The sequence below is a fragment of the Geotrypetes seraphini genome, chromosome 4 (assembly GCF_902459505.1).
Source record: "Geotrypetes seraphini chromosome 4, aGeoSer1.1, whole genome shotgun sequence".
Taxonomy (NCBI): Eukaryota; Metazoa; Chordata; class Amphibia; order Gymnophiona; family Dermophiidae; genus Geotrypetes; species Geotrypetes seraphini.
Window position 1 is genome coordinate 71,327,883 of NC_047087.1, and position 13,114 is coordinate 71,340,996.

Here is a 13,114-nt window from a genome sequence, read left to right on the forward strand (position 1 = left end):
TTTTCCTGCCCAGTTGGGTGATTTTTTTCAAAACTCCTGGTGGGTTTTATAGTTTTTTCACCCCCTTTGGCTTCTCCTAACCACACTGGCGCTGTGGTGTAAATGAAATAAAGAAACAAAAAGGACTTTTCCTCTCTCTGTTAAATCCTAGCTCACGTTTGCAGTCCAACACCAGCTCTGTCAGGATACACATTTCAAATCTGACATATTATAATCACAAAACAGAAAATAAAATTAATTTTTCTACCTTTTGTTGTCTGGTTATATTTCAAATCTTGTTGGTCCAAGGCTCTGGTTTTCTTCTGATAACTTGCTTGCCAGGGTCTCCTTCTTTCTTCTTTCTGCGTGCTAACCATCCATCTGCCAACTCTGTCCTCCCTTTCCATTTCCCTTCCCTCCCCAGGAAGTCTGGTAACTTTCCTTTTTTTCATCTCCCTCCACCTTTTCTTAACTACCCTTTCATCCGGCATCTCTCCCTCCTTCCCCACCACCCCAGAGTCCACCATCTCTCCCTTTCTTTTCCCAATTACCCTCCTATCCAGTATCTCTATCCCTCCTCCACACCATCCCTTGTGTCCAATTTCTCTCCCTTTCAGTTCCTTCCCTCCCTAAATCCCATGGTCCATCATTTCTCTCCCACTCCTCTATTTTCAGACCCATTATTTCTTCATCCCCCCCAAAGTTTGGCATATGCATGTCTCTTTGAACACCCCCTTCCCTCCATGTACTTCTAAACCAGGGTCCCCCCCCAAAGGCCTGTCCCCCCTTAAAGGTCTGCCTGTCCCCCCTTGAAGGCCTGCACCCCCCTTGAAGGCCTGTCCCACCCCCTTGTAGGCCTGTCCCCCCTTGAAGGCCTGTCCCTCTCCCTTGTAGGCCTGTCCCCCTACCTTGAAGACTTGCCTGCCTGTCCCCCCCTTGAAGGCCTGTCTCCCCCCCTTGAAGGTCTGCACCCCCCCGAAGGCCTGCACCCCCCTGAAGACCTGTCCCCCCCTTGAAGGCCTGTTCCACCCCCTTTTAGGCCTGTCCCCCCCTTTTAGGCCTGTCCCCCCCTGTAGGCCTGCCCCCCCTTGAAGGCCTGTCCCCCCCGAAGTCCTGCACCCCCCTGAAGGCCTGCACCCCCCTGAAGGCCTGTTCCACCCCCTTGTAGGCCTGTCCACCCCCTTGTAGACCTGTCCCCCCTTGTAGACCTGTCCCCCCTTGAAGGCCTGCCTGCCCCCCCCTTGAAGGCCTGTCCCTCCCCCTTGAAGGTATGCACACACCCCCCGAAGGCCTGTCCCCCCCCTTGAAGGCCTGCCTGCCTTACCCCCCTCCCCCTTGAATGCCTGCCTGCCCACTCGCCCCACCCCGAAGGACCGCTCGTCCCCCTGGCCTCCCCGCACCACCTATGAAGCAGCACTACCTATGCTCCCGGCCTTGCCGTTCAGTCACCACTCCCGAAGGACCGCTCGCCCCACTGACCTTCCTGCACCACCTATGAAGCAGCCGCAGCAGGATCGCGACGTCAGCTATCCCTGCGCTGCTTAGGCACTGCTTCCTGCACCGCGTTCCCGCCCCTCCTCTGACGTCAGAGGAGGGGCGAGACCGCTGCGCAGGAAGCAGCACCCAAGCAGCTCAGGGATAGCTGACCTTGCGAAACTGCTGCTTGCTGCTTCACAGGTGGTGCAGGAAGGTCAGTGGGGCGAGCAGTCCTTCGGGGGTGTGGGGGGACTGAACGGCCAGGCCGGGAGCACCCCTTCAGGGCTGGCACCCGGGGCGTACCGCCCCTCCCGCCCCCCCCTTGGTACGCCACTGTTGATCGCAAAATCCAAATCCAATGCAATTTACATTTGGTTAAAAATTAGTATAAGATAAAAATAAAAAAACAAGACAATTAGTACTGATTGTGATAATATAATACATTTGAAAAAGGGAGGAGAAAAAAATGGCTTAAATACACTTCAAAACAAATAAAAAGGGACAGGTAATGAAACAAGAGGTTGGGGAATGTTACCCACTTAATTTTCACTTGGCGGTGTTCCTAGCCCAATGCAAAATCTTAAAACTTAAATGAATCAGTTAAAAGCATTTCCAACTTGTGTGCATTTATCTGTTCTTAGAAGTGGAGAGAGAATAGAAATTGGTAGTACTGTCTTTTTAATTGTTCAAAATGGCTTGCAGTGTTTCCAATAGAAGAGTTTCCTATAGAGAGAGCAGATGAAAATTACTCTGGGCAATTTTTTCTTTAAGTGAGAATGAAACCAAAACTATACGTATAATTTTGCTAATGTTCTTGCTATAAAGCCCCAGAATTTATTGCCCCCTTGATTTTACAGAGTCATCACCCCTTCAAAGCAGTGATTGCTAACTGAGAAGTATGGCAGAAGAAACAAAGGAAGAAATATTTATTTAACCCTCCCAACCTTTTAAGAAGCCGTTAGGCTTTTTTTATCGCGGGCCACGGCAGTATTATCTCAGACACTCAGGAATTCTATGAGCATCAGAGTTAATACCACTGCCACCAGTGAAAAAAAAAAGCCTAACATGGCTTCATAAAAGTGGGGGGAGGGAGGGGGGATTTAATTCTAAGGACTTACATTATCGTACTTCCCAACTCCCCCGTTTATCTCATGAAAGTTCCAGCTGCATCTTTATGGACAATATTGAAAGCTCTTCCAGGAAGGACTTGAAAAAAACTGATATCCCAAGAAAGTGTAAGAAGTTTGGGGGGGGGGGCGAGGAAAGAGGTTTAAAAAAAAAAAAAAAGGAATTGCAGCGGACAATTTAGCACACCTGTCCTAAGAGGATACCATCACTATGAACTGTGGCAATGCTTTAAAATTAGAATAATGAAATGGTTCTCACTTTCAATCACCGTTTGATTTGCTCTGACTTTCTACACCAGCTGCATTTTTGTAAGATTTAATGTAAATTAATCCATGAGACAGGTGCCTTTTCTATGACTACTCAAAAATTTTGATTCTTTGCCTAGGGCCTACCAAACAGCTGATCTTGCTCTAGATATGGTCCTGAATTATGAAGTACACTGGGCTAGTGACAATCCCGACGTGATCTTTAGAAATATATAAAACACTAGCTGATGACCCGGCGTTGCACGGGTATTTAATTATAGCAATAACACTGTAAATGGATTCAAATAAAGATACTTTATAGTGGTGAATGAAATTATTGTTTACAGCTTAATAAAAAGTACAATATTCAAATTATAATGTGAAATATTTGACAAAATGAATATAATACAACTAACGCAAAACGTGATTATAAACAAAATTTTTAGTTTCACCTCCAGGAGCAAGAACATATAAATTGATGGGGGAACCCACCCTTGAGCAAGCAACATAGAGTTGTGGGCTGCGAGACCCCCAGAACATATCACCCCAGGTAGTGAGGGGTCAGCATACCAAGTTTCGTTCAAAACGGTCAAGCCGTTTTTGAATTACGGTACTGTGAGAATGGCAGCTTTTTACATTTTTTCCATTGACATGAACGGGTGAAATCTGATTTTCTGTTTGTAGCTCCACCCACATGTGCAGGTGGGCCGCGAGACCCCCAGAACATATCACCCCAGGTAGTGAGGGATCTGCATACCAAGTTTCGTTCAAATCGGTCAAGCCGGTTTTGAATTACTGTGAGAATGGCAGCTTTTTACATTTTTTCATTGACATGAATGGGTGAAATCTGATTTTATGTTTGTAGCTCCGCCCACGTGTGCAGGTGAGCTGCGAGACCCCCAGAACATATCATCCCAGGTAGTGAGGGATCTGCATACCAAGTTTCGTTCAAATCGGTCAAGCCGTTTTTGCGTGATCGCGGCACATACACACACACACACACATACATACATACATACACACATACATACCTCCGATTTTATATATATAGATTAACCCCCCTCTTCTACGAAACTTCGCTAGCAGTTTCTAGTGCGGGGAGCTGTGCTGAATGGCCCACACTGCTCCCAACGCTCACAGGAACTCTATGAGTGTTGGGAGCAGCGCGGGCCACTGAGCGCTGTTCCCCGTGCTTGAAACTGCTAGCACAGTTTCATAGAAGAGGGGGTAAATTAAGGAAGAAAGCCAGAACACATACACATAAACAATAGTATGTTATTCATTTATATACTAATTAATGTTTTGTGCCACATCTATGAGCGGGGCTAAAATGGTGCCAAAGAAATGAATCAAAAGATATCATAGTTGAAACATATTTTTCATAAACATTCCAGAACCGCTCTTCCTTTTAGTTCTAAACACACTTGTCTGAGAGTAACCAAACCCTTATTACAGTTTGATTGATCAAGTCAGGCTTAATTTATAACAGACTGAGCAATAAAGAAATTACCTGAACCCAAAATCACTCTGCAGAAGTAAAACAAAGATAATTTTTAAAAAAACACAACAAAATTAATCAATACCATTTAAAGTAAATGATCAGGGCTGATCATATCCACTGCACCAAACTGAACTTGAATAATGAGTTCACAACATTTGGTTCATATTACCATACTATAACTCTGCCACCTGATGGATTAAGTATAATACAGTAACCCACAGATTCTCTAACTGGCACCCATGTCAGCAGCTGCCGATCAAGTATCAATCACATGACAGTGCTGGTTAGAGAATCACATCTAATTGCATAGATAGGCTAATGAAATGTGGGCCAGAAAACCCTGGCCTACATTTCAGCCACCTATCTTTGCCACTAGACTGCAGCTTGCCATCAGCTGATCACGTCAGGTGAATTTCTGCAGGACTCGCTGAAACTGTGGCTTCAAGGAGTTCTGTCAGCTCAGCTGATTGAGAAAAGTTCCCCTGTCATGATCAGCCCATCAGGCTGCAGCAGGCAGAGGACACCCCCAACACCACCCACCTGACATTGGCAAGAAGGATGCCCATTCCCTCATGCCTAAATAACCCCCCCCCCCAAAATCCCCCTCCCACACACACACCTGACATCAGCAGGAGGGATGCCCACTCTCTCCTACCTAAACAACCTTCTCACACCCCTCACAAAGGCTGGCAAAAAGGATGCCTCTCCCTCATGCCGGCAGACCCTCCTCTTCACAATGGCGTGCCATCCCCTTATGCTCCCCCATAGGAGATGCCTTAGACACATGGGCCAATCAGGGCCTTAGGACCCTTCCAGTGTATCCCAGGATGCAACAGGAAGGGGAAGACCCACCATTGTGAAGTGGTGGACCTGCTGGCAGGAGGGAGTGGGCATACCTCCTGACAATGTCAGGGGTGGTGTTGGGGGGTTGTTTATGCTGGAGGAAGTGGGCATCCCTCCTGCCAGTGTTGGGTGTGGAGGGGGGTCGTTTAGGCAGGAGGGAGTGGGCATCCTTCCTGCTGATGTTGGGTGGGGGGTGTTGGAGGGATCCTATGGCCATCACAACTGGCTGAGCTGATCATAGCAGGGACATTTTCCCTGATCAGCTGATGTCAAGCTGCGGTCTGGTGGCAAAGATAGGTAGCTGAAATGTAGGACAGGGTTTTCATGGCCTATATTTCAGGTGCCTATCTCACTCCCACATAGGCGCTTTAGGCCACCTTCCTTCACTTTTGATGTTAGCCTCCTATTTTGCCATTTGGCAGCCTAAAGCGCCTGTGTAGGCACAATTCCATTGCCTTTTATTTAGGCGCTAGTAGGCCCCTCAACTATGCCATCTTTTTCCATTTCTAATGGTGTTTTCCAATTAATTTAGGCATTGTTAGGATTTCCACCTGTGTAGTCCCTGAGCCACATTCATCCACACAAATGTTTTCTCTTCATGTGGGGGTCTATACCTGAGGGAACAGATTTTTCTACTAAGCCTTCCAGCAACTTTACATTATATCTTCCAGTTGAAATTGGCACACTGATATCCATATGGAGTTCCCAAATACAACAGTCTTACTAAGTTCATAAGCCTAGAATCCAAGCAGAACATTTTAATCTGGTAGGGTTGCCAGATTTTCCAATTGGAAAATCTGGACTCCCTAGACACCCCCTCCCCCCAGACCTGGCCAGTTCTGCCCATCCCCACCCTGTAATGTCCTAGTCCCACCCCCAGTCCTTCACTAGCCCCATCTCCGCTGCCTGCTCTTGGGCAGGGAGGAAGTCTGTGCATTTGCAGATGCCACGCAATGACTTCACATGCACACACGCGTGCGCATAATGTCATCACGTCACATCTGCGCATGTGCGGACTTTCTCCCTGCCCGACGCAATTTGAGGAGGCTTTTCAAACCTGGACAAAGTGCCGGGTTTTGAAAAGCCATCTGGACTCCCGTACATGTCCTCAAAAGGAAGACATGTCTGGGGAAATCCGGACATCTGGTAGCCCTAAATACAAGGGATCTCAACCTAGTCTTCAGGACACATCCAGCCAGCCAGGTTTTCAGCATATCTGCCACGAATATACATGCAAGAAATTTGAATGCAATGAGGTAGTGCATGCAAATTTATTTCATGCATATTCGTTGTGGGTATCCTGAAAAACTCGCTGATTAGATGTGCCCAAGTACTGGGTTGAGAACCTCTGGATGAAATTAAAAGGTATCTAGATTTGAATAGTGCTTTCTATCCTTATTACTTTGGATTTCAGTATCCAGTTAAGTTAGGGTTACCAGACGTCCGGATTTCCCAGGCCATGTCCTCCTTTTGAGGACCTGTCCGGGGGTTCGGATGGCTTTTCAAAACCCGGCACTTTGTCCTGGTTTTGAAAAGCCTCCTTCAAAATCACTCAGAGATGTGGCACAAACGTTAATTAGTAGATATATGAATAGTAGATATATGAATACTATACTATTGTTCATGTGTAAGGAATGTTCTGCTTCCATATTCCTAAATTAAATTGCCATTTATAGAATACGGGCCTAAGTGTCCCCTATTGTAATATGAGGTAGACCAAAAATATAAAAATCTGTTTAGTATATCAGTTTAAAAGAAAATATTGATCTCAGAAAGTGGTGAATATTGATTTTAGAAAGAGACTATCATTCTTCACAATTACACAGGTCTTTATGCCTCGTTGATATAAATCAAAGGTATTATTGAAACAGATTACTTAACATTGGTTTAAAAAGTTAACCAAACATCTTTAATTATGTTCGTAATTTGTATTATTGCTTTTTTTTTTACATTTATATGGATAAATGAAATGTTCTGTGTTCTGCAGCCCAAACTGAGGGCATCTTTGCCGGTTGTTTTTTTCCTGAAGCTTGTCAGGATTTTTTATGCGTTTCCTGTAAACAAAAAAGATGACCATTGAACAGTAGCATTAAGACTATTAACACTGGCTGATTAGAAGTTATGATTAATGCCTTAATTAGTTTACAAACTGCTGTTATAAAGGTAAGAGCTTATGCTAGGCACTTCTCAGAGCTCTAAGTATTTGCTAAGAGGTCTTGTAGTATGACCTATTTTTACCATAGCTGAAAAATGGTAATGACTTTGAGGAAAGCATCATCAAAGAAGAGAATCCCTCTGAGTGAATATGAAGTCTTGTTGGTAGCTCTGCTGTTAATGTTTGTAGCGGCTTGCATTGGATTGATTGTATTTTCATGGATAGTACTCAAGGATTTAGAGACAGGTAAGCAGTTAATATTTTATGCTTATAATACTTCCTTCTTATATGACATAGGGCTCCTTTTACTAAGATGTGTTAAGGCCTTAACACGCAGAATAGCGTGCACTAAATTGCCACACACGCTAGACCTTAACGCCAGCATTGAGTTGGTGTTATTCTAGAAGCATACCAAAATACCGTGTGGTAATTTTGTGCGTGCACTAAAAACCCTAGGGCACCTTAGTAAAAGGAGCCCATAGTTTTAAGCTCTAATGTATGTACCAAATGGTTATGAAGTACTCATACTGAAGGGAGGGATGAGATGGTGCACAGGGATGGAGGGTAAGAGGAGACAGGGAGGAGATGGTGCACAGCAATGGGTGTGGCAGGGAAGAGATAAGAAATGCTTCTTATGGTTAGATGGGAATAGGGGAGAAGAAAGAGAGAAGAGATGGTACACATGGATAGATGGGAAGTGAAGGGAAGATATGGAAAAGTGGAGAGATTTTGAGAAGAAAGCAGAAAAATAAAAGAAAGTTGCTGGTTGTTTGGAGAATACAATTTAAGCTTCTAACCTTGGTATTCAAATTTGTCCGGGATATATTGCCCAAGGTGATTGCTTCTCTGCTGCAGACTTATGTGCCTTCTTGTTCTTTGAGATCACAAGACAGAGCTTTTTTGGCTGATCCCACTCTTCGTTCTGTCACCAAAGTTGCAAATTGATCACTTATGTTCCAAGGAGCTGGACCTTTACTATGGAACTCGGTTCCAGATTCTATCTGACTGACCTCTGATTTTCTGGCATTTCGGAAAAGTTTGAAAACCTATTTTTTTTCGACTTGCCTTTTCAAATTCGGTTACTTTTTATTTTAAGGCATATGTGTAAGTTGTTTATTGTATGCTGTTATTTTAATAATCTGCTATGTTCTGTTTTATTATGTATGTAATGTTTTGTTTTAATTAAGTATGTATCATTATTATCCACATAGATGGTTGATATGCAGGCTATAAGTGTTTTAAATAAATAAATAAATAAATGTTAAAAGTTAATGCTAATGATGGATGTAGGGCAAAAAGTGAAGAAGGAAAGTAAAACAGCAAATGGATAAGAAAGTCCTGGATACACAGTTAAGAGCACAGACAGAAGGAAGTGCAGCCAGAGACTAGAAAAAGATGGTTAGAAAAATTAAATCACTAGACAACAATGGTAGGGAAAATTATTTTATTTTCAATTTAGTAATTGAAATGTGTCAGCTTTGATAATTTACATCTGCTGTCTGTATTTTGCACTGTTTAGGAAGAAATGCATTTGAGCTCCCCCTTAAGCCTTAGCTGGTGGTCTAGTGGGCTTTTGGGGCAGGAGTGATCTTCCCACGCTCCTGCCCCATGCAGATCGCTAACAAGAAATGGCTCGAGAGACTACGGGAGCTCAAGGCAACCATTTCCTGTGAGCGATCTGCACAGGGCAGAAGCATGGGAAGATCGCTAGACCACCCGGTAAGGCTTAAGGGGGGGGGGTTCAAAGGGCTAAAAATAGCTGGGGGAAGAGGGGGATAAGGGTAGAACCGGCCCAAATATTATTCACGGATTTTCCATATTCACGGGCCGGCTCTGCCCCTAACCCCCATGAATACAGAGGGGGAAGTGTATATGTGAAAAATGAATTGAAAAAATGGTATTACAATTAGTACTCTTATGGGGCGGTGTCAAGGGTGGAGATTAGGCGGGTCTGGGACAGAGAATGAGCTCATATTGTCCACCATGAATGTAGTGGTTAGAGTGGCATATGGGCCTGGATCCTCCTCTCTATGTTTCACTAGCCACCTCTGTGCAGCTCTACTATGGCAGGTGCTAATGTTCTGGAGGCAGGTATGTTCGTTTTTATTCTGATTTTTATGGCGTGGAGGGTGGTCAGTGATCACTGGTGGAGTGTATAGGGGGGTCTATACTTTGTCCCTGCAGTGGTTATTTGGTCAGTTTGGATACCTTCTGGGCACTTATGCCTGTTTTTAGATTGCTTAAGTCACAATAAGTTCCGTCTAGGCAGTCTCGTTAAACTTTCGGTTATACTTGCAGTACGACTAAGTCTAAGTCAGCCCACGTCCTGCCCAAATCCCACCCTCACCACTCCTTCTAAAATGCCCTTTCAGCTCTGGGCGTACAGCGGCGGTAAAAAGGCCTAAGCTGCTTTTAGATACGTCTATAACCCGTTTTGATTCTCGGCACTTGGATGACCTGTCTTTTTGATCACCCAAGTGCTGATTTAGACAGGTTTTTAGATGTTTTTCGATTATGTACTTCATAATGTCAGAATTAGGGACATAAATCTTTTAAATAATTGGTCCATCATTCTTTAGATATAAAATAAGCATTTAAAAAAAAAAAATCATAATTTTTTATGTTTTGTTTGTCTTATCTGCCATCTGAATTATTTAAACATGCTACAGTAAAATTACTAATGCTCTTCACTTGGAATATAAACCATTGTTTTAATATCTCATAAATGTAAACAGTTATATATCACATCATTGCTCCTTTGTTGACATCAATAGGGGAAGTTGTCAAGATGCAGTAAAAGTTGGGCTTTTATTGTACCTTGATCTGCTTTGGGAGTCACCAGTTTACAGTACACCAGTACCACAGATTATTGTCTCCCATGCTTAACCTTACGTGTGAGTAACCTCACAAACAGCTGTATGCCACTGTACTGGGAACATCAGTTGGGAACAATGGGCTTCAAAACCATAACACAATGCTCTCGACCTCTCTTAAAAGGGTTGGGCATATTTACTTTAAGATGCCCCTATGAGCCCTCTTCCCCACAAACCTACTCCTGTACCAAATTTCCAAGTTTATTATAAGATTTGATTAATCGCCTATTCCAGGTTCTAGGCGATGTACATCATAAATTACAGAGTTAGGGTAAAAATACATATTTAGAACAATTTAAAACAAATCAAAATAGTCTAAAACACATAACATGACTAAACATATACATTCAATACAAGCTCCACAAATTATAGATCCCCTGACCAAGAAGTTCACACTTCACCAGGTTATGTTTTTCCCACCTTCCCAAAGCTTCCCCCCAAAAAAGTCCTACTTTCCATTTGTGGGGTTGGGCAGGTTCAAAATGGCACTGCAATCCTTATAGGTAGAATTGCAAGACTATTGCTAGGTTTAGCCAGCTTCATTCTCAGCTTGGCATTAGTACTTGCCCCTACTAGATACCAAGGGTATTGGAAGTAGGCTTGGGGGAGGGCCTTCAGAAATGTGGGGTATCCCTTGCAGGTAGAGGAACCATGACTTGGGGGTTCTTCTGTTGGCGGGGGAAGACTTTCAGGTAGGGGGACCTATATTTGGGATGTCCTTTAGAATGAGAAGGGCTTCAAGTGTGTGTGTGTGGGGGGAGATGGAATTAGTGAGTTTATATTTGGGGGGCCTCAGAGGAGCTTTGTTCTTGAGGAGGATCACTTAGAGCCATACCACAGCTTGATAACTTCCCCCCTTATTGTTCTATCTTCACTTATAGATAATTACAATGGCACCTGCAGTAACAGCACAAGCTATGGAGTCGGAGGAAAATTTACGATCTTAGCTGGAGCAACATATGGACCAAGTTTGCAGAACAAATCTTCACTGGAGTTTAAGGTTCTTGCCTTTGATGTCCAAGAAATGGTTGGTGCCTCTTAATTTACAAATGCTAAAGATATTCATATGTATTGATATATCTGTACAAATGGGTAAAATGTGCATTCAGACTTCCCTCTGAAAGAACTTTGCTGGATTTATATTTTCAAACTTTGTACTCTGAATTTCCGTTTATACCTGCTCTTTGAGGTGCATAATTTTTCAGGGTTAAATATGTGCAGATACTTGAATTTTCAAAAGTATGTTTATAAGTGCAAGCCTTCTTCCAAACCGCACCCATAGGAATATCTCTTAACAGTAGGCAAAGTTACATACATACAGGCTGTGAAACCTCCATATTAAGTTTTCAACTCCCCGTTTCAATGGCTGAAAAGTCAGCATAACATAAATTTCTGATAGAAAATATGAAGTTGTTTGGTCAACATGAGTTGTTGAGAGACTGTATTTTATTTTTAGATGTATGAAATCTTCCAAACAAGTGACCTGAAGAATGAGTATAAGCACATGGAAGTGTTACAGTTCCAGTGAGTATAGAAGATGCAAATGGTGAAGTTGCTTTAAACAAAACCCCAAGATAAAGTCCGTTTCTTGTCAAGCTTAAAAAGCAGAATTTTTATGCACTGGTGGTGAGGCTGGATAATATAGCTTGATGTTTTCCAGATTTTCCTTAACCTCCACCCATTCCTTTTATTTACCCTACATTCTGTAGAGAAGAAAGCGTATTTACCCTACCTGTACAATCTAGAGCAGTGCATCTCAAACTGTGTGCCTCCAGAGATTCCAAGTGTGCCGCGGCACACTGAGGAGGAAGAGAGGCGCCTGCCAGTTGTCTTCCCAATGCGGGACAGCACCAGCACTGCCTGATTCGCCGAAGGCCTGCATGTTTCACCCTTCTCTCTAATGTCCTCCAGCTTTCCCCCTGGCCTCCCGGTCTCACCTTTAAAGCTAATTACAACAGCCTGCAGAAAATTGCCGGTAAGTAAAATGATTTTATTTTCAATATAATGATTGACATGGGTCAGTTTTGAGAATTTATATCTGCTGTGTATATTGTGTGTATATGAAAAATGAATGGAAAAAATTACATTACAATTAGTAAAGGGGATGGGATCTGGGGCAGAGCTTGGGTGGGCTTAGGGAGGTCAGTGGTTGGGGTTTGTTAGACTTAGGGGGTACTTAGCTTGAAGTAGTTGAGAAACACTGCTGTAGGCAATCAGCTGACGCCAGTACCTCTCCTTATCTCTCGTTTTTTTTTCCCTGCTGGCACCCCCCTACTAGCATCTCAGGGCCCATCTGGAGGGCCTCTGCACATGCCCGGATATTGGCGTGATGATGTCATGCATATGTGTGATGTCATCACAGCGACATCCGCGTACTTTTGGATGCCTCAAGCTGTGGCCACTACCTTTAGTGTACCCCGGCTCGAAAAACTTTGGGAGACACTGATCTAGAGAGAAGTTCAAATGCATATGCTCAGTTTATAAAATAATGAATGGCCAATTAAGTAATTTAATTATTTCTTTGACATTCCAGGCATTGAAACAAAGTGCCCATAGATCTGTTTCTTTATATTCATTAGCTATTCCATTTTTTAAAGCTATTCAGTCTAAGGATCTCATTTTTCATTCTGTTCCTTTTCTCTTTACTGCTTTGTTGAATAGTCTACTGTTAAATTGAAAAAAATGTAATTCTTATTCAGTTTCCCATAAACAATTAATGACTTTTCTGTTCAATGTCTTGTTAGATTAGTTTTTAAATATTAGATTGAAATCTTATTGTAAACCACATTGAGCTCCATTGTATTGTGGATAATGTAGTACATAAGAGGAAAAATTAGATTAGATTAGATTAAATGTATGGGTGTGGGGTATGTGTCCCTAATAACTCTTCTGGTTGATTTTCAGTGTTAAGAAT

The 13,114-nt window shown here is 43.1% G+C and overlaps 1 protein-coding gene across 1 annotated transcript in view; it reads left to right on the top strand.

The window, feature by feature from the left end:
• The window catches only part of TMPRSS15 (transmembrane serine protease 15), a 306,859-nt gene that overhangs the window by 136,321 nt on the left and 157,424 nt on the right, over positions 1-13,114 (top strand). Inside the window, exons 6-7 of the mRNA XM_033942905.1 lie at positions 11,082-11,227; positions 11,657-11,724. Coding sequence (XP_033798796.1) covers positions 11,082-11,227; positions 11,657-11,724 — 214 coding nt within the window. The remainder of the gene's footprint in view (positions 1-11,081; positions 11,228-11,656; positions 11,725-13,114) is intronic.